The sequence below is a fragment of the Danaus plexippus genome, chromosome 31, assembly GCF_018135715.1.
Source record: "Danaus plexippus chromosome 31, MEX_DaPlex, whole genome shotgun sequence".
In the NCBI taxonomy this organism is placed as follows: Eukaryota; Metazoa; Arthropoda; class Insecta; order Lepidoptera; family Nymphalidae; genus Danaus; species Danaus plexippus.
Genome location: NC_083558.1, coordinates 1,243,156 through 1,264,394, shown reverse-complemented (window position 1 = coordinate 1,264,394; position 21,239 = coordinate 1,243,156). Strand labels below are relative to the sequence as shown.

General features: G+C 31.7%; 5 protein-coding genes across 6 annotated transcripts; 4 read left to right on the top strand and 1 right to left on the bottom strand.

Annotated features, from left to right (window-relative positions):
• The first annotated feature begins 329 nt into the window (after positions 1 to 329).
• On the top strand, positions 330 to 1,582 carry LOC116778386 (uncharacterized). Its single transcript, XM_061525865.1, has 3 exons — positions 330 to 541; positions 1,117 to 1,205; positions 1,337 to 1,582. Exons 1-3 carry the CDS (start codon positions 469 to 471, stop codon positions 1,511 to 1,513), a joined length of 339 nt encoding a protein of 112 aa, XP_061381849.1. The 5' UTR covers positions 330 to 468; the 3' UTR covers positions 1,514 to 1,582.
• A 1,718-nt stretch (positions 1,583 to 3,300) lies between these two features.
• On the top strand, positions 3,301 to 5,095 carry LOC116778384 (uncharacterized). The gene is made up of 3 exons (XM_032672379.2): positions 3,301 to 3,479; positions 4,289 to 4,654; positions 4,899 to 5,095. Exons 1-3 carry the CDS (start codon positions 3,443 to 3,445, stop codon positions 5,087 to 5,089), a joined length of 594 nt encoding a protein of 197 aa, XP_032528270.2. The 5' UTR covers positions 3,301 to 3,442; the 3' UTR covers positions 5,090 to 5,095.
• A 988-nt stretch (positions 5,096 to 6,083) lies between these two features.
• Positions 6,084 to 13,236, bottom strand: LOC116778381 (uncharacterized). Of its 2 annotated transcripts, XM_032672375.2 has the most exons (9): positions 12,868 to 13,218; positions 12,535 to 12,793; positions 12,227 to 12,447; positions 11,389 to 11,707; positions 10,896 to 11,098; positions 9,700 to 10,194; positions 8,773 to 9,540; positions 6,833 to 7,279; positions 6,084 to 6,604 (listed from the first exon to the last, which is right to left on the bottom strand). In XM_032672375.2, the coding sequence occupies exons 2-9, from the start codon at positions 12,755 to 12,757 to the stop codon at positions 6,464 to 6,466; spliced, it is 2,817 nt and encodes a 938-aa protein (XP_032528266.2). In that variant the 5' UTR covers positions 12,758 to 12,793; positions 12,868 to 13,218; the 3' UTR covers positions 6,084 to 6,463. The 2 variants fall into 2 exon arrangements, with proteins under 2 accessions (XP_032528266.2, XP_061381812.1); XM_061525828.1 differs by lacking the exon at positions 6,833 to 7,279 and having other exon boundaries at positions 12,868 to 13,236.
• A 923-nt stretch (positions 13,237 to 14,159) lies between these two features.
• LOC116778511 (protein artemis-like) lies at positions 14,160 to 15,674 on the top strand. The gene is made up of 3 exons (XM_032672535.2): positions 14,160 to 14,566; positions 14,765 to 15,215; positions 15,305 to 15,674. Exons 1-3 carry the CDS (start codon positions 14,290 to 14,292, stop codon positions 15,624 to 15,626), a joined length of 1,050 nt encoding a protein of 349 aa, XP_032528426.2. The 5' UTR covers positions 14,160 to 14,289; the 3' UTR covers positions 15,627 to 15,674.
• Positions 15,675 to 16,768: 1,094 nt separating this feature from the next.
• Positions 16,769 to 19,927, top strand: LOC133319881 (U-Kazal-Dg21.2-like). Its single transcript, XM_061525896.1, has 6 exons — positions 16,769 to 16,872; positions 17,527 to 17,560; positions 17,631 to 17,680; positions 17,948 to 18,163; positions 18,728 to 18,913; positions 19,801 to 19,927. Exons 1-6 carry the CDS (start codon positions 16,827 to 16,829, stop codon positions 19,848 to 19,850), a joined length of 582 nt encoding a protein of 193 aa, XP_061381880.1. The 5' UTR covers positions 16,769 to 16,826; the 3' UTR covers positions 19,851 to 19,927.
• Positions 19,928 to 21,239: the final 1,312 nt, after the last annotated feature.

Genomic DNA, 21,239 nt, shown 5'->3' with positions numbered 1-21,239 from the left:
TTTATATATAAGAGATTTATATATAAGTAAACAAATATATATATATATATATATATATATATATATATATATATATATATATTTGTTTACTTATATATAAATCTCTTTATTTTTTATTTTTTCTCCTTCTCTATTTCTATTGTACCTACACCACGCTTTCTCATCTAGTTTCCTCTATCAATAGGGTTTCTGGTTGAGATCTCTTTTACGAGATAAGTTATCCTTTGTGCATCACTCTCCTTTTGTAACAAATTTTTTAACTCTTGGTACATAAATAAATAAATAAATAAATACTTGGTACATAAATAAATAATTAACTACAAATATAATTAAATTTCTTAACAGAACCTACACAACTTAACAATCCTCTCGTATTTTATTTCACAGAGGATTTAAACGGAACGTTATATGCCGTACGCGAATGTGTAATGCAAGTAATTCAATGCAAACTATCAGACGTGTTGAGAAATGAATATTTTATTTGTACTTTCATTGATTTATCTTTCAGTTTCATGTAAATACTCTTGTGATTACAAATTTGGTGAGATTTAATTTCTGTTTATCGATATCGCTTTCCTATAAACAATGTTATGTTTGGATCGTTTTATTAGTTCTCCTTGGTGGGACATAAACTACGAATTGTCGAAATTTTAATTATTATTTTTTAATAATCGTAAAAAATCTGATTTAATTTATTGTTTGATTTCAAAAAATCATTAATGTATTATATATATGTACGAGATGTGTCCAAACCGTGGTTTAAAAAACTCATGACGTCAGCATAACTGACGTCACCGACGCCTTTGTTAAAGTAACCTTGTAGGTTTGACGAATTCTTAATTTCTAAGACGTCCGACCTCTACAAAGTCTCTATATATATATATATATATATATATATATATATATATATATGACATTTTCTTCCAAGAATACGCAAGAGTAATTTTTCTTATCATAATTTCCTATAAAATATACAGATATAAACAAAACTAAATTAATATAAAAACTCGTTTCAAACATATTTTTTGTAATATATGTAAATTTTTATATTTCTCCATTTTATTCATATACTAATTAATATTTATTTAATATAATTTGATTTTTCATACATTCCAGGCGATCCAAGCTGGGATTATTCTCAAATTTTTTATAATAAATCTCACATAGTCACACCCGGTACTAATGAATTGATGTTACATCTGGAGGTAGAAACATATTTACTAAATATATCCCGTTCCGTACTTAACCGACTTCAAATAAAGTTATTCAAATTTAGCAGAAGTCTGAATTAGTCTGATTATATTTTATCTTTAATGTATACGAGTTTTATTTTCAGTCAGAACTAATGGTATCTTTTGTGTGCGTCAATGTATCCGTCGCAAAGGAGTCGTCAGACGTATCCTACTCTAGTTTATTTAAGAAGTTAACTATTAAATTACGCGAAGCTCAGGAGAAGGACGTGAGAGTGGACGTCGTTGCTATGCACCACGGCTATCGAAGACGCGACTACTAAATATATACATACATATTGTATTTATATTAAATAAAGTGCTCCAAATACAAAATGCTCGTTTATAACACACTAGCTGCTGCCCGCGGCTCCGCCCGCGTGTTGGTCGCTTTTCGCATAACCATATATGTCGAAAAACCATGTCCAAGTTGATTATTAGGAGCTGTGACGTCAGCGATGTTATCGTCACATAACACTATTTCCACCTATCAGGTTATCCTTTTTCACCAATAAAGCACTCTCACTTACTCACACCACTTTATTTTCAACTTTAACTAACACTTAGTAATTTCTCCTGGATAGCTCTCACACCGCTGTTTAAGTTTGTGTTTTACTAAAACTGACAAAATAACTAATCTTTACATATCACAAATCACGATACGAATTGCCATTTACTTTCCTTCAACACAAATCGTACGACGATCTATAAAACAAATAATTTTGTTAAAGTTATTACTAACGCCTTGACATTGTTTATGTCACATCTACCCTCTAAAGTGAAATACATATGAAACAACTATACATATGAAACAACTATACATATGAAACAACTACTCTTTATAATGGTTTTTAAATGTCGTTGCGCAGACATACATAATATATTAAACTTAAAATAATAACATACGGAAAAGGAAAGATTACAAACTATAGACAACCACAACAAACAAACGACAATGAACCCTCGAACCGCCTGGCAGTCATTACACAAGGAGAATCTTAACACCGCGATCTAGGCTGATGACGTATTTCATCAACGCCATCTATCGAGCACAGTGTTATACTCCAACCGCGCCCGCGCGCACTGCGTTATTTGTTATTTTTGTTACCTCTCATAAGTTTTAATAATAAGATTAATATAAATTAGAAGTAATTAACTATTAACTAATATATAATATATAACTAATCAATATTAAGTTGTTTTGTTTAAAAGTATTGAAGCAGTGCTTGAAGTATACTTTCAATTGACCATAACTTCTTTTTCCCTTAACCGATTTTGACGAAACAAAGTTTTGACAACGCTCCTAATTACATGTAATCCAACTCTGAAGACCGCGTTCAATTCCGTTGAGTAGTTTTGAAGTTATAACGTACCAGACAGACGGACAGACAAAAATTCAAAAAATTGCTTTTTTGGCTTCTATGACCCTTCTTTAGTTGCCCCCTATAAGTTTTCTGGAAAATTATTTAATGTACAGACATTCGATTTTTAGTCCGAGCAAATACTACTACGATTTTACACGTGAAACTGAATAAAGCTTACCGTTTACGATTCACACTGCTGTATTAATTAATGCGTGTGCGATGTTTTGTTAAATATAAACGTGTAACTATCCGTGTCTAGTTTGAATTGTATACAACTACTAAAGTACAGTTGATAATCAAAATCAACAATAAATATATAATGTTCAAAACAATAACTTTTGATTATATTTTTTATTAATTAAATAACGAAATAAAAAATAGTATCGCGAAAAACTTATCATATTGACATCGGTGTGCTTACCACGAGTTAACATGGCGCACGACACACGCAGCGTTCACAGTATTTCATTCATGAATTTTCTAACATAATATTAACGTAGGTTAATAAGAAACGTGAAACGCTTCGTATTTAGTGTGATGCAATCTCGTTCTAAGGATACTGTATTACAATTAGTTTCTGACATGCCTAAAAAAACAACTTATAACTTCTCTATAAGAAAAAAAATGCAGACAAAGCAGACAAAGACAAAGCAGCTAGCTTAGTTATAATAAAGAGAGAGAAAATTAAATTCACATCTCTCTAGAACCTAGAGTCCAATCAACGGTTACTTAAGATTAAACATAATTAAAAAAATAATAATTAATAAGATAAGGCTAATCGTTAAAAAACATTAAACGATCTGTTTAACTGTAATGTTGTTAATGTGCTCGTAAACGGGAAACATTGAAATGTTTTCGAGTTATATACATATAACTATATTATTCGGTGAGTACATTTTCGTGTAATAAAATTGTTTTTGTTGTTAATATTACGAGTATTATATTTGGCTTACAACATTTGAATCCAATAATCGTTGAAGGGAAAAGATGATGTGGTCGCGGTGGCCTGGAGGTTAAAGGCCCGTCTCTCACGTGAGGGCGCGGGTTCGAAACCTGGCAAGTACCAATGTGATCTTTTCAGAGTCATATGTACTTTGTAAGAGTATTTAGACACCACTGAGGGACGGTGAAGGAAAACGTCGTGAGAAAACCTGGACTTATAATTTCGCCAACCCAACCCGCCAACCCAAATCGCCAACCCGCCTTGAGCGAGCGTGGTGATTAATGCCCTAACCTTCTATATGTGAAAGGAGAAGGCCTTTGCTTAGCAGTGGGCTCGGATAGGCTGATGATGATGATGATATATATGATTCTGATCCAACACAAATCATTGACTTTATATTTTACACGCCTAAACTTTGAGGCTCGTCAGAAAACTCCACAGGAAAGTTCGTAAACTACGAAAATTAGGTTTCATTGACGACTGAGATTAATAAAATGACTAAGATAGCGCTTACCCTCTTGCAACTCAACATCAGTGTCAATAAAGCAAGTCGAGCTACACAGACTTTAAACACAATAGCATCATCAATACTATGCCTTCATTAAATATTTATTAAATTAAAAGGTCGCAGCTTGTTAACTATCTTAAATATTTAACTCATTCGTAAGCTCAATAAATTTTCATAAAAACATCCATTAAAAATTCTTTAACAATTTAAATTGTTTATGCAAAAAAAAAATATTCATTCCAAGGTCTACTGTTCAATGCGATACACAGCTATGTTCTGCTCCAAGTCCGCAAAACAGACAACCAGTCAAACGTGGACGCGCTCATCCACAAGGCCGTCCCGCCGAAGCAATTCCAAAAAATCGCAAACACAGCGAGAAAACAGTTCAAGAACTACAAACAGTTCAAAATAAAAAGCGACCCCAACGACAAGGAGTTGGAGAGCGTGATATTCGCGATAAAGACGAACGCTGACGTCAAGAGACGCCACAACGGCCCGGAGTATGCCATGGTGTTTGACGACTTGAAGAAGAAGTTTCTGGATTTTTTCAATCTACCCGACAAAAACGATATTCCAAATTTGAGAGCTAAATTGCAGAAGTATGACATAAGTGAGTCTCCGCGTTTCAGTGATATTATAATAAGTAAAAATTAAATCGTACGTAAATTATAACATGGTCGACTAAAAAATTATCACCATTTAATAAACTCCTCCTTTTTTAAGTCCAAATCATTTAAAATCAATATAAATATGTCTGAATCCTAAACGTAGTTATGACACTTGTCAGAATTGTCATTCTGACAAGTGACATAACATTCTGACGTAAAAAAAGTAAAAAAAAAAATATTTTTCAGAGCCGCAGTTAGTAAATTTCAGGGATGGTAACGGAAAGCCGTCTCTGATGTACGAGGTGGAGGCGAAGTCAGTGCTGGATACTATAAAAGATACTATCACCTCGAAGAAATTCAACAAAATCGCAAACAAACTAGCACAAAAAGCCGGTCTGATTTTGCGCACACTCAACGAGGAATTGAATAAAAATTAAATGCACTAAAATTCTTTTTTTTTTTATTATCAAATAGTTTTATATTTCAACAAATTTAAGTTTTTATACGATTATAAATTTTTGTCTGTGACAACACCAAAACGGCGGGGAAGGGAATTTTGAATATTGTTGAAAGTCGTACATCTAATGAAATGTGAAAAATCGTAATAATTAAAAAGATTTTTGACTTTTAAAAAGCAACGCTTAATCATAAATATTTTATTCATATATTATTTATTAATTTTTTTTTTTTTTGTAAATGTTTTGTCGGCACTGGATACGAGTCCTTTTGAGCCTTACCGTTAAATAATATTTTAATGTTCCGTAAAATTACCATTCTTTTAGTGATATAGGTTCATTCGCACATAAAATTAAAATTGTCTATTATGTCTAAATATCTGGACAACGAATTATTTAATACCAGCGTCTGTGGCTACATATTTAGATGTGACATATTAATGTATGTATCGTACAAGGCATATTAAGGTAAACATTAATTTACGACTTTGTTTCTATTAAAATTAATTTAAAAAAATATAAATACCTACATACACAGACAGCGCCATCTGTCGGGGTGAGGTGTGAATCTAGACAATCTGGGGCATCACAGTGACATGTGCTCTCGTTAAGTGGCATTATATATACATATATATATATGAAAATGTTAAGTTGGTTTGTGTATTCTTCTAAAGCTGAAAATATGCAATAGGCCCAAGGATTGTTTTTATCTATTTCTTACGATACTAACATACCCCTAAGCGCGCCATCTGTCGGAAGCGCGAGGAACACTCACGATATCAGGTTACGATAACCGCAGACCTTTAGTGTTGCTAAAGTAGATTTGTTGGACCGACACCGAAACAAAAAAGTGATTCAAAAAATGTCTGTCTGTTCATTATATTATATATATATAAGTCTTAATAGTCTTTCCTTCACATTGAAACTTTCTACCGTTGACATCTGCTGAAATTTAAAAAATAAATAAACAACGCAATAAATAACCTTAAATGTATTTTATTATCACATCATGTTCATTATAATTACATTATTCTCATTATTTCCTACAACATTCATGGCCATGTCACATGTGACGCGGTTCATGTCACACGTCATAAATGACACGGTTCGTCAAATAAATGTACTCCATTAATTACGAGTCTCATATTATTGTAATAGTATTTATATATATAAGATAAATAGTAAAAGAAAGTTAATAAACGTAAATAAGTAGAAAGAAAGGATCATATTGAAGAAATATTGATTGATTTATTATATATTAAGTAAAATAAACGGGAGACTTAGAGAAATATATATATATATAATATATTATACATATATATATATATATATATATATATATATATATATATACATTTAAACAATAGTAAATGCGTCTTCCATCAAGCGCGAGTAATTCTCTTCGTGTCCCTTCCCACTCGTGTGTTGTTTGATATTTTTTTTTGTATTTGGGAAATTTGTATTACACGTGACGCAATTCAATGTCCCATCTTTTACCTGGAAGTGGCAAAAAATAACTTAAACTTACATTTCATTGCTTTACTTATTAGTTGTCTATGATCATATCTTTTAGCTAACTCTATGGTTGGACAGATTAAAAAATATATATGTGTGTGTGTGTGTGGTTGATCAGGTAATTATCATATATTTTTTAATTAATTCATATATCAGATAATTTTAATATCTTACTATTATTATTCTTACTGATCTTATACCAAATCTCACCTTCCTGTAGCACGACGGTAAGTACTCCACCTCGAGCGGCGTCTCCAAGGCTTGTATGTGTGATTCTTCCTCTAAATGTAAATCTCTGTCGGCGAAGTATTCGCCGCATATGTTACAGTGTGACCTATTCTTTATATTTAAACCGTGGTACGCATCAAACGTTACGTTCATTAATTTCTTATCCCCATGCAAAAAGATCACGTAACCGCCTATATTTTTGGACTTTTTAACACCGGATTTCACGTTCAGTAATATTTTTATGCCATCCTCGATATCAAAATCGCCATCTCCGTCCCTAAAAGCTGCTGCGATTGTATTTTTGTGTACATTTTTGTCGTATAAAAGCCATTTTTTTCTTTCAATGTGCACGGACCAATTTATATGTTCATTGATAACAGTGTTTGGAAATAAAACATTGCAGATGGAGCAATGATAGTTATTCTTTACCTGAAAAATATATAATACTATACATTTTTTTTCATTCCTTATAACAGATAGAACCAGCATCAGTAAACGTCACCCAAGAACGAGATGATTTCAGAATGAAAACCCAGTTTTTGATTGAAAAGAACGAATATAGATTAGAAATTTCTATTATAAAAAAAATTTAGAATATTATTTATTATTTAAATGATAATAATAATGAATAAAATAAAATATTATGTGTGGTTAAGTTCAACTAGATGGCACCACTTAACCTAGTTGCTTCGATGTTAGGACTAAGACTGTTACGCTTCAGTACCATACTACAGAAATAAAGTGTCCACCCAATCAATGTAGTGGATGTATTAACTAATCTGTTGTTTATAAAAAGTTAAGGTGAATCAAGAAATTGTAACTTATAAGACATAAAAAACAAAGATCCTTGATAAAGTACTATAAATTAGATTAAAAAAATTACCAATTTTGAATCTAACACAAGCTAATTTTAAATATATACCTTACTATAAGTTTGCAAGCAAACTAAAATCACGGTCCCGAGTTATGACTACCCGCGCGAGCTAGTATTAATTCGACATATGGAACACTCGAAACTGTAAGTGTTAAGTCTAACAGTGTCTAGTGGAGACTCACTTGTGTATAAATCAGTGTGACTTGTTGTGTATAAATCAGTGTGACTCGTTGTGTATAAATCAGTGTGACTTGTTGTGTATAAATCAGTGTGACTTGTTGTGTATAAATTAGTGTGACTCGTTGTGTATAAATAAGTGTGACTTGTTGTGTATAAATCAGTGTGACTTGTTGTGTATAAATCAGTGTGACTTGTTGTGTATAAATTAGTGTGACTCGTTGTGTATAAATGAGTGTGACTTGTTGTGTATAAATCAGTGTGACTTGTTGTGTATAAATCAGTGTGACTTGTTGTATATAAATCAGTGTAACTGGTTGCATATAAATCAGTGTAACTTGTTGTATATAAATCAGTATGACTTGTTGCATATAAATCAGTGTGACTTGTTGTGTATAAATCAGTGTGACTTGTTGTGTATAAATCAGTGTGACTTGTTGTATATAAATCAGTGTAACTGGTTGCATATAAATCAGTGTAACTTGTTGTATATAAATCAGTATGACTTGTTGCATATAAATCAGTGTGACTTGTTGTGTATAAATCAGTGTGACTTGTTGTGTATAAATCAGTGTGACTTGTTGTATATAAATCAGTGTAACTGGTTGCATATAAATCAGTGTAACTTGTTGTATATAAATCAGTATGACTTGTTGCATATAAATCAGTGTGACTCGTTGTGTATAAATCAGTGTGACTTGTTGTGTATAAATTAGTGTGACTCGTTGTGTATAAATCAGTGTGACTTGTTGTATATAAATCAGTATGACTTGTTGCATATAAATCAGTGTGACTTGTTGCATATAAATCAGTGTAACTTGTTGCATATAAATCAGTGTGACTCATTTGTATATAAATCAATCTTACTTGCCTGTCTCAATAAATTCTTTCCGTATTCCGCAATAAACTTGCATTCCTTCATTCTATCGGCGTGTCGTTCAGATTCCACGTGCTCTTCTATGGATAACGTAATTTTAATCGAACACACGAAACAGTATCTCTTGCCATCGCCGGTGCGAACCAAGCTATTGTACGTCATTTGTGACATTCCGATCACGTCATTCCTATTTCTTATATACAAAGTATCGTTTGACAGTCTCGATTCATATTCTTTATCATCCATTATACTAGTATTTGAATTCGTCACATTTACAACGTCAGTTCTCGTTTCGTCTGTGCTCATGTCAAGTGTATTTTCGCTTGACATATGTGACGTATCGATTATGTCATTTCTATTTCTCGCGCCGATCAATTCTTTTGATGCTGTCGATTTAGTTTCTTCGTTTGCTGTGTCAACAATTTTTAAGGCGTTCGATTCTTCGTGTCTCGATACGTTTTTCTTTATTGATGTATTAAAGTTTTCAGTATTTACTGTCTTATAAAAATTTCCAGTCATATTATTCGTGGTGTGATGGTACGCTGGCATGTTTGGCATCCTATTGTTAATGCCAAACGGGTGTGGCATAACTGGCACGTTATTCACGGGTACATGCACAGTGTTGGCATAATTATTTGGCGGGAAAGGATGAATTATCGCGTTATGAAGGAGAGTAACGTGATATTGGTTTACAACATGCGCGTGAATATCTACTATATTTAAAACCACGTTGCATATAGCACAGTGAGCATACTCACGTACCTACAATACACAACACGTTAATCTAAATCAATATTTAAAAATATATTTTTTCATCTCAAATCATAATACCTTATACGAAATTTAACTGAACCAAGGCTGTCTATATAATTTTTTTTTAACCAAAATCCATATAAGACCAGTAACTATCAATTAACTCACCATTCTTATGAGGTTTATACCGAGGCTTGGCTGGAATATCGCGTTTTGGAGGCTGAGCACGTGTGTCAGATCCCGGACGTGGTGGTTTATGTCGCAAACAACAACATCACATAGAGCGCAGACGAAACTAAACCCAGTCCTTATTACCGTGTGATAGGACATAAAGTTCAAGCGAAAATCGCATAAGAAGCGATTTATAACTAAATATTGCATAGAAATCGTATTGTTTATCTTATTCCTTTCCAGTATATTTCTATTTTCAGCCATAGTATTATTTATTCTCTCTTTTATAGCAATAACTTTCGTTTCATCCAAATCATTTGTGCGTTTCGTTTCATCATTTACAATTTCATTATTTACATTCGTTCCTGAATTACATTTAAACGTGTTTTTGGTATATATATTTTTATTTTCGTGTTTCTTTAAATGTAATTCTAGTTCGCAGGGTATGACGAGGTTATTGCAGGTACCGCAATGATAAAATCTCGATGTTACCTTCAATGAAAACTGTTATTAATACGAAGTAGTTCAATGAATTGTTCTTCGGATAACTTCAATTGATGATATATATGAAAAACTGTGACACTATTTCAGAATATATAAATTAATGTAATAAATAACACACATACATAAACACAGTATATATATATATATATATATATATATATATACTGTACTAACTTCAGCATAAGTGCTATATTTATCGTATATTAAATAAATAAAAATATAATAATTTCCTAAAATCTTGCAATCGAATATTTAAAATCACACACGTTAACATAACTTTAAAATGTTTATAATGGCCAGAAAAAAAATCTAGTGTTATATAATTAAACTTTAATTAAAACTTCCCTTATATATATATATATATATATATATATTAAAAAACAATAAAAACAATACACTGACAGAGGAAATTACGACAAGTGAATAGCGGGCGGTAATTCCCCTTCTCGGTTCTAAAGCGTGTGCCTAAACGTCTGCATTTTTTGCGGGAATCCCCGAAAATGCGTTTTGTTTTCAAGCTAAGACAATTTGAGGGTTCCCATTCGGTAAAAAAGTAAATAACTACCGATGACGTAATCATCATCTAGACTCCACCCCCCATAGTGCTTACGCAACACTTGAAGCGCCCCTTAAGCAATATTCATAAAACTCCTCATATCAATTCATATTATACATAGTATGAAACGTACCCGTCGCACTAAATGCCCGCCAGCGTCGGACGCTTCACACGTCTCCACCTTCCTTAGGTGCTCCGACGAGGTGCAGTGTACAATTTTTGATCGTAAATTGAAAAATGTCGTACAAAACATGCAATAAAATTGTTTGTTCATTTTAAGTAGCGTGTGATACGTGTCGTAAGGGACTTTCCATTTGATGTTATCACAGACAAAATCTAAAACATGTAGTAATTTAAATATTTATATATACACATATATATATATATATATATATATATATATATATATATATATATTATAATATCCACTGCGAGAGTAAGTAAAAATTCAGCCTTCCATACTTGGTCTCGCTCGTATGTTAGTTCCAAAACCTTTAAGTGTCATCCAAAGTGATTTAGAAGTTTTTTTTTTATTTTCGTCATAAAATTCGCGGAAAACCATATATATATACATATATATATATATTTAAAATAATTAAATCATTTAATAAAAATAAAAAACTCACCTATATATAGCGGTATATTATTTTTCGTAGTCTGTTTCAGAACCGATGCATACGACCGTACGTTATCACTGCCAGGATCAGTGTCACACAGATCAGTATTTTCGCTGTTAAAACCGCTTTCCGTGTCACACACAGGGTTCGTGTCATAGCTGACGCTGTCAGAAGTGACATCGGTCCCGTCAATGTCATTCGTGACATCTACAGCGCGGTTAGTCGCATACAACATCCTCTCTAAGTGTATTTCGCTATCTACATGTTTACCGTGGTCCCTCGCATCGTATAAACTGTTGCATACAGCGCAATGATTATAATCGCCAATCTATTTAACAAAGGCGTCAGAATCATCAATAATCACAACTTAACTAGTCACAGCAGCTATTTTCCTTTGCTTTTCTTATCCACAATGTATATGTATGTATATGTACATATATATCTTGAGAAGTTTGATTAAAGCTATCTATATGCTATCGGCATTACTATCTTTAAACCTATGCATTTATTAAATTAAAAAAAAAAAATCATATTCTCGGTATCAAAGAGCCATTTGTATATGAATTCTTGTTAGTTTACTAAATCATTTTGTGTTCCATTTAAAAGCGAAGCAAGAAATCTATTTACGACAATAAAACATGTTCAAGGTAATGTTATTTAGCTAAATTAATTAAATATTAATTTAAGGCTGTATTAAAAGTGGTCTCAACTAATTTTTTTTTAATACTATGCCATAAAGACTTAAGTCCGAAGCGTTTAGGAACGCAGATACAAATATCAATGATCTATAAGAACTCGTTGTTAATTGTTTTTGATATAAGTAATATTAAGTAAGTGAGAAACCTACCTTTCTTGTGATGTGTAGATCGAATATCTTCAATGGCTTGTAGCTATCTAAGTTATATTTGTGCCGTGCCGATGAGATGTGGCCATTAATATCTTGGACGGCCACACCGCACACGTGGCATTTGTTATCATCTGTTATGGTATTCCACTGATTTTGATTCAGCAATATTGCAGAATTGATTAAAACTCTGTCACCTTTTACTATCAAGTCAATTGGGTATTCTGAATGGAGGGGAAAATATTATTAGTAAACATATATATATATATATTAAATATATATGTGTTAATGATTTTACATCTGTACATTACCTTCGTCTTCATTGTTATATACTATAGAAAACTCTTTTAGTTCATTAAAATCTGTTTTCTCGGTAAAAGTTTCACCATTAATGGTATATACATTGTAAGTGTGAACGGAATGTGATTGGGAAGTCTTTAAAATTTCTTCATATATAAATATTTCTGGTACATCACCATTCAATACGTCCTCTTTGAGGAAATCGAGAAAATATTCGAATAGTGTTGAAGACATTTTCTATAACTAAATATTTCCTATATATGGAAAACACTAAAAGTTATATATAATATCAATAATATTCTTATCAAGTTATTAAGTATGATAGTACCTAATAGTTTACTTACGTCTATTAAGTCATTTTCAAACAGGTAATTTTATAAAAAAAATTATTTAATTTTCTTTGTCACACATCATTTTATTCGTTTAAATTCTTTGCACAGTAAATATAAGTGATTTTTTTCTGCGTTCACCCACTCGGAATATAAAATCCACTTCTAATACAAAGTCAGTACTTGTTATTACTTATATAGCACTTCACGTATTAAGATTTGAGATAACAATTAACAATACCGGGAAAAACCAATCTCGAGTGTTTAAGCATCACTTTGTTTGAAATATCGGTAAAAAAAATATACATAGAATTTAGTCATAACTTTAAGACTAGTTATTCCATCAGATTTTGCATAAATTATATTTTAAACCTTCTAAATTAACAAAAAATGAATTCGTTTATATTTTTATGCATATAAAACACACACAAATTTATCCTAGTGCATTTGTCTAGGTATGTGAAAATACGTTCAAAATTACCGGTTTTTACAAATCGGATTATATGATGAGATCTAAGATTTTCGCGAGTTTTATTCATTTAAATTAAACTAATATTTTTCGGATAAACTAGGCGTGATTTTTATTATTTAAAAAATTACATAATTCCGACGTTTCGGTTACTTTTCAGCAACCGTGACCGTCATCTCGTCTGCCCGTGATCACGGTTGCTGAAAAGTAACCGAAACGTCGGGATTATGTAGTTTTTTAAATAATAAAAATTCGCGTATATTATCTAAAAAATATTAGTTTCATTTAATCGGATTATATGTATTTGGTTATATATAAAAACATGCTAAATATTAAAGGACCTTATAAATGAATGTACTTATTTATTTTAGAATGATAAATCGTTAAGCTCTTTTTAAAATTGATAATATTTGATTTTATTATATAAGAATGAAATACATTATTTAAAGTATTTTTTTTATGTGAAAACTAAAATAAATAGGAAGATCTATATTACATATCGGTTTATAAACCAAGCTAAATATTTATTTATATCAAAACATACCTTCGTTATAAATGACTCGCATTCAAATTTGCAAAATTTGAATTGACCTACATCTTATTTAGTAAACATAAAACTACAATTGAAACTCCAAAATTATTTTTGGTATCTGTTGATAATAAAAATAACACTTTCTGCGAATTTCATAAAATTGAAAGCAATAATTATTTATTTGTTTTTTTTTTTTAAATATGGCCTTCATCCGTATAAAGAAAGGAAAAGAATATTTAAGGATGCTTTAGTGAGAAAAAATAATTACGAAATCTTTTGTCAGTTTTGACGTTGACATTGACAAACACAAGTTATAAATATTTATTTCACAATATTATAGTAGGGAATAGGGATATTCTTAATGTTTTTAGATTTTTAGTTTTTCGGATAAGGAATATAATATAATGTTTTAAAAGTGCCCTGTAATAATATTATAATGTTTACGAAAGCACAAACCGCCTTCCACGGCGCTATAGAAGAATTACCGGGTATTTACGTTGATAATTTCGAAAACGCTGCTAAAGTAAATGCCAGAGCTTATTTTTTAAGCCACTGCCACGCTGATCATATGCACGGATTGAGTTCTGAGGAGTTAATGGCTACGCTGAAAAAGAGTGGAGCCAAGATTTACACAACGGAATTATCTGCAGCCATTATAAAGACCGATGTAAATAAAGATATCGGTGATCATGTACAGAGTTTGAAAATGGGTGGTAGGTACGGCATTTTATTTTATATGTGAATTATATTATAAACGCAAAAGTTTGTTCCTTCCTAGGCTTTCAACTACATGACATGTTATTAGTTTATCGTCAGTAATGTTTTAAAGAAGACAAAGTTATAAAAAAAGTAAAAAATAAAACTATAAATTCATAAAAAATAGACAATTTAACAATGCAGTTGGATTTTAGGTACACAAATATTAAGTTTTCCTTCCATACCCGAACAGAATATTCCAGAACTACTTCTCACCGTGACTCTCATTCCGGCCGGCCACAGCGCTGGTTCGACTATGTTTTTGTTCAGGACCACGACTAAAACGATTCTATTCACTGGTGACTTCAGAATGAACCCCAACGATTTACCCAAATATTCAGCACTTCATGACGACGGCCACCCTATAAAGTTGACCGGTCTCTATGTAGACACAACCTTCTTAAGCTACAATTACGATAATTTTCCCAAACGTAGCGAGAGTATAGAAAAAATGTGCTCTGAAATCAAGAAGTGGTTGAGTTACGAACAAAATGCCGTGGCCTTGCACACCTCAGCCAAGTATGGTTACGAGTTTGCATTCAATGAGATATATCGGAGGTTGGGTTTGAAGGTACATGTACCGACGGAGAGGTGGAATTTGTACAGGTAACTAAATCATTACATACATATATAAAAATCTGTCTTATATATATATAAAATTATTCAATAATTAATTTATCGTCGTTTACGTCTAGTTCCATACAACATTTGGTGCCCGGTGTCACAAACGAGTCGACAAAGATACATTTATGCAAGAAAAAACAGCAACACGATGTCTGTGTGATGGAAAGTTATGGGAATTATTTGCATGTCCGTCTGTCAGCGATGAAGTGGACTAAATACAGACATAACGATCCGCCAGTTAAATATACATCCAAAGATCACTTGGATGTCTGTTTCGCTACTCATTGCAGTAGGAGCGAGCTGCTGTTTTTCATCAGATACATGTCACCGACCAAAGTCATCGGCTTCCCGAACCCTTACAGGCCCCTCAAGAGGAAGATCCAGGCATACTGATTTATATAACGAGCGTGTTTTGTGTATCAAATATATTTATTTTTATCATATTGTCCTATTATTTACCTTTTATAATTAATTTTAGTATTATATGAGAATTTCTCATTAATATATATATATATATATATATATTAATTTGAAACATTACAATATGAGATGTAATTGTTCCTCTAATAAAAATCTCCGAATACAATTTTGTTTAAATCTGCTTCTAGAACTAATAGCAGTTAATTTTATAACTGACTACTGAAAATAAAGGTTTCTGTGAAAAGTTTATATATATTAACACAGATGTCGATAGATGGCGCTGTTGTTATTTAAAGCGCCATCTGTTGGAAATGTCACGATAGTATCTATGTAGTTATATTACGTTTGCGTTCAAGAATCGTTGAAAAATTGTAGTTTTTTTTTGCCGTTTATACAAATTCGTAATATAAATAGATACTACTATTACTAGCTACTTTTTTATTTTTAGGATATTGATCTATCAAACTTATTTTTAGGAAATTGTATCATAACAAAGACTACTCCTTGGAAGGTTTCAGTAAAAAAAAAAGTATAATAATCTCTTATTCTGTAACAGTTAAAATGAAGTAAACGCAAATTTTTTCAATTAATTTCCTCTACAACAGCACAGCCCCTAGTAGTAGTATCGTGAAACGATAAACCTTCGGTTTTACCGTTTTACTTTCATAAACTCAGTATACAATTGTAGTGACAAAATTTTTCTCACTGAAACATTGACAATAAACTAGTTATCACTTTTTTTGAAGCGTTTCAAGATAATTTTTCTTTGTTAGGATTGAATCGTCTATCAGAGTCCTGTTTTGATTCCTACATTAATATTAAATACGAATTCAATCAAAAAATCTTCTTAATCTCTCGTTTCAAAAATTAGGAACTACCCCACTGTTTAGCCAAAAACTTTAAGAATATACCTTATTACTTAAGAAATATATATAATAATTTAAACAATAGCCAAAGCATCTTCCATCAAACGCGAGAAATTTTCTTCGTGTCCCTTCCCACTCGTGTATATATATATATTAAAAAATAGAAGTGACCTCTATAACGGAATGTTCCTAAATAAAACATTTTCTTATTTAAAATGGACTTGTTGGTTCTATTGGTCATAAATAATTTAATGACCGAAGCTAATTGCATGACCATTGATTTCTAATTGATCTGCACATATCGATAATGTTGCTTGCGTTTGTTATTCTATTATGTAATATTAATTTTATATGTGAGTATGTATTAATTATAATATTTTTAATGTGAGGACGTTGTGGCAAATATTAGACAATAATAATTACTGTAGCTAGTAGGTTCGTTTCAAATATCAAATGGTTAGGTAGAGAGAGGAGCTTGGACGGTGGTGGTGAGTGTTAGCGTGTTAGATAGGACCCTTACACCTACACCTGGGTCAAGTCCCAGGCGCTGTTGAAGCTCCTCTCCCTGCAACGATGGACCCGGATCCATTGAATGCTGAGAGGTTTCGTGTCGTCTAGACTTTGAAAATTCCGCCTCCTATAGAAGCTATGAAAGTTATAACTATTTTATTACGTCTCAAAATTTAAGCGTAATTTTTCACAGTCGAACAACGTACGAAAAAATAGTATTTTATTATGAGAAATAAGATACGTGTCGTTTTTAATTTCACGAACGAACTAAGGCCAATAAAATCTATATACTTCGACAGGATTTTTGAAATATATTATCTGTATGTATGTAAACAGACTATTAATATTACTACTTCAGTGATTCCTGTTAATTGAGCATTTTTTTGTAATTATATTTGTCGGTGCAACACAGCATACTCTGATTTTGATAGTGAGAGAGAACAGTGTAAAGATTTAGTGATTTTTTTTCATATATTACAAATGTACAATTATTGCAGATCCCAAAAACGTGAAACCTACTAACCACACGAGGTAAACGATACTAAATTAATATATTTATTTTATTTAATTATCGCTATTTTATTTATATTTTATATTTCAGACCGTCGTCTAAATACGACAATCCTAATTTCATTAGAGACAGATATTATGGTAAGGTATTTAATTTACAAATAGTCTAATCAGAACCCGTATTGGCTATATGTTCATGAGCAACACGGCTCATCTCACAAAAAATATAATATGAAGTAAACACGACGAAAATACTCTATAAATAAACAAAAATACATAAAAATTTCACACAAAAAAAAAGGACAGTAACAAAATCTTAGTTCAAATAAAGATAATAGTTTTAACCAAAAAAAAAAATACTTTTTTGAAGTCAGTTAAATGTAGGTAAATCTTAATTAATATTTCCAGATGAAATATGGAAACCGATGGTTAGCGACAGCTGGAAGAACCGTTTCCGCCAACCATTTCATCCAGCGTGGATGGATTACTGCGATCCTTATCATTGTAACGATTACCACAAAATAGCCTGCGGTTTGAACCGGATGACAATGAGGTTCAAGTGGTTTCAGAGCCAATGCCACATCATTCTGAATAATATGTGTTCAAACTACAGGGGATCTCTGCGTAGGTTGACGTTTCTCTATGGTAACAAAATCATAGACAAGACTGACATGTTTTAAATACAAACCTCTGATTTCGGACCATACAATATTGTCTGTCCAAATACATTTTATATTAATATCATTAAATGATTTGCTTATATAAAATATATCTATACACGAATGTAACTTTATAGTAATTTGTAATATGTAACTATATAACTAAACGTTTGACAGTTCGCATTCGTACCAGCGACAGATTTTGCCTGATTACTGCAAATTCTGAATATTCCTTGTATAAAATTTCACGTATATTTTGACAAAACTCCAGCCGTACATTTAAAATATCGTAAATTTGTTCAGATGTCATAAACAAACATATAGTATATATAGACAAACAATGGTATGTTTAAATTGGGAAAACAGTTATTAAAATAACACAAACATAATGTTATTATGTATCAACAAAAATATATTATGTATTGTTACGAATACGTATTTATATATATTTATATTATACCCGAACTATCCTAAAAGTACAAAGCGTTTCAGACGGTAAAATTTAACTATTTTATTACCGTATTTACAGAATACGACGTCGTAGATACGAAATACTGTTCGTATTACGTAATGTTCCTACGGACAGGTTGTCCGAATGTCTGTCCTGATGTATTGGAGCCAGTTTGTTGTATGAGCACCGTCGATAGCCATGTGGTATTGTTTAAGAACAGTTGCGAAATGGAAAAGGCTAATTGTAAAGGCGGAATGTTGGAAGGTAAGTTGCCCATTATACGACAATAGATGTCGCTAGTAGATATGTAAATTGATAATTAATTAATTGATTGCACAATATCACAATATTAACACGCGAAGCAAAAACTTATTACATATATGAAGTGTATTAGAAATATTAACTATTAAATTATATAAAATAATTATCACACACACTAGCACGACTCACACACACACATATAATACATCAATCCGTGAACACTCCTCAGTGTGTGTGTCGTCACTGAATGTTAAACATCACACGCACTACCACGACTCACACACACATATAATACGTCGATCCGTGAACACTCCTCAATGTGCGTGTCGTCACTGAATGTTAAACATCATACACACTACCACGACTCACACACACATATAATACATCGATCCGTGAACACTCCTCAATGTGCGTGTCGTCACTGAATGTTAAACATCATACACACTACCACGACTCACACACACACATATAATACATCGATCCGTGAACACTCCTCACTGTGTGTGTCGTCACTGAATGTTAAACATCACACGCACTACCACGACTCACACACACACATATAATACATTGATCCGTGAACACTCCTCAATGTGCGTGTCGTCACTGAATGTTAAACATCATACACACTACCACGACTCACACACGCACATCAATCCTCGAACACTCCATCAATGTGTGTGTCGTCACCGAATGTTAAACTTAATGACATTTATATTATACTAATGAACATGAAATAATCAATTAATTATGATAGAATATTTATATCTATAATAGGTTATTTATAAATGAAAAATTACGAATTAAGTTATAACATTCTAATGAAAATAGTTTATCAATATCATATTATAATTCGTTTGTAATAGAAAGAAATATTTTTATTTATTTTTCAGAATACGAATCAATTGACCTGCGAGTATGCCGAGATTTATTGAAAAAATAAATCTTCTGTTTGGATAAACATACCAATGACATATTACTTCCTGTGAAATCCAATAAACTATGTTTTATTATCTGTTATTTTGTTTTATATTATAACATTTGAAATTTTGACAGTTTCTTTTATAATACAAAGATAAAAGTATAGTCTGTGATACGATGAACGCAGAGTATTTTTTTTTTGTGATACAAAAAGAGATTTTATGGTCCAACCTTTAAAATGGGCCAAAATATAAAAATGGAGTAAAGAGATATGATATAAATAAAAATATTTTTATAAACTAATGTGAATGTCGTTGGTTACTTTATCAGATTATTATTATTGTTTTTTTTTTTCTAATACATACCGACGCACGTGATTGCATGCAAGTTATTTATCCAAAAAATATACCGTCAACTTTACTAACGGAATTACTTTTGCTCGTTGAAGTTAAAATGTATTTTTGTTTTTTTATTAAAAGCAAACCAGTTCTCGCAACAGAATACTATTTAAATGAGATTAAAGTGAAATAACAACTTTTTGTTATGTATGTTAGGAAGTGACAGGAAATATTTTTTTTTAAACTGTCAATGTCATACCGGTAAAGCAGTTCGGAAACGGTGATTGATTTTAATGTCAACACTATTTAGTGATTTAGATATAAAAAAGGTACATTTGATTATTAGATTAGCCTCAAGGGATTATTTCATCGGTAGTTTAGTGTAGCATAAAGAAAATGTGAGGCCATTCGTGCCTGGTTGGGACATCAAGCCGGAGCGTACACTCTTTGAATCTGAATATTTGCGGCCAATGTAATATTCTTATTTAATTTTTTTTTTAATAACAATGTCTTAACCTAGTCAAACCTGGGTTGGTAGCATTGACTCAGTGTAACAATCTAAATAGTTGTTTCTTTACAACCACAACAAGTTCCGAGCTTAATGGACATGAACAACCCTCGACCTGGTTGAATTATGGTCGTATTTAACTCAAAATTTTTGTCTTATTGTTGATCAATTAAATTCAGCGAGTTACATCATAATCGCAGTTATGGAACAAGTCCCTGTACACAGTAGACTGAATTAAATATAAAGAAAATATTAACAAATTAACTTGGACTAAGGATAGGCGAATATTTGTCAGAAAACCTAAAAAGTCAGCATCCAGAATGCGCTTACTGTGTTAGTAAGCTCATTTTGCTTGCATCCATGGCGTGCGATAGAAGGTTAAGAAATCGTTGACGGTAGATGACAAATGACAAGACAAACTGACAGACATTTTCATGTCGTCTTCGTGATCACGCTTGATGTAGAGGAACCGAGACGTCGCGTCGGGTTTATTTAGTTACAAAATAAGAAAAACATACATATAACTAAATAAATACAAGCTGAAATTATAATGAGATCTAAGATT

Coding starts and splice junctions, on each gene's coding strand:
- LOC116778381 (XM_032672375.2), bottom strand. CDS start 12,757: ATGTCTTCAACACTATTCGAATATTTTCTCGATTTCCTCAAAGAGGAC. Junction 11,708..12,226: donor ATCTACACATCACAAGAAAG/GTAGGTTTCTCA, acceptor TTTGTTAAATAG/ATTGGCGATTATAATCATTG. Junction 9,541..9,699: donor GTATAAACCTCATAAGAATG/GTGAGTTAATTG, acceptor TGTGTATTGTAG/GTACGTGAGTATGCTCACTG.
- LOC133319881 (XM_061525896.1), top strand. CDS start 16,827: ATGTTGCTTGCGTTTGTTATTCTATTATGTAATATTAATTTTATAT. Junction 16,873..17,526: donor ATGTAATATTAATTTTATAT/GTGAGTATGTAT, acceptor CAATTATTGCAG/ATCCCAAAAACGTGAAACCT. Junction 18,914..19,800: donor TAAAGGCGGAATGTTGGAAG/GTAAGTTGCCCA, acceptor TTTATTTTTCAG/AATACGAATCAATTGACCTG.
- LOC116778384 (XM_032672379.2), top strand. CDS start 3,443: ATGTTTTCGAGTTATATACATATAACTATATTATTCG. Junction 3,480..4,288: donor ACATATAACTATATTATTCG/GTGAGTACATTT, acceptor ATTCATTCCAAG/GTCTACTGTTCAATGCGATA. Junction 4,655..4,898: donor ATTGCAGAAGTATGACATAA/GTGAGTCTCCGC, acceptor AATATTTTTCAG/AGCCGCAGTTAGTAAATTTC.
- LOC116778386 (XM_061525865.1), top strand. CDS start 469: ATGAATATTTTATTTGTACTTTCATTGATTTATCTTTCAGTTTCATGT. Junction 542..1,116: donor CTCTTGTGATTACAAATTTG/GTGAGATTTAAT, acceptor CATACATTCCAG/GCGATCCAAGCTGGGATTAT. Junction 1,206..1,336: donor AATTGATGTTACATCTGGAG/GTAGAAACATAT, acceptor TTTTATTTTCAG/TCAGAACTAATGGTATCTTT.
- LOC116778511 (XM_032672535.2), top strand. CDS start 14,290: ATGTTTACGAAAGCACAAACCGCCTTCCACGGCGCTATAGAAGAATTA. Junction 14,567..14,764: donor ACAGAGTTTGAAAATGGGTG/GTAGGTACGGCA, acceptor GTTGGATTTTAG/GTACACAAATATTAAGTTTT. Junction 15,216..15,304: donor GAGAGGTGGAATTTGTACAG/GTAACTAAATCA, acceptor GTTTACGTCTAG/TTCCATACAACATTTGGTGC.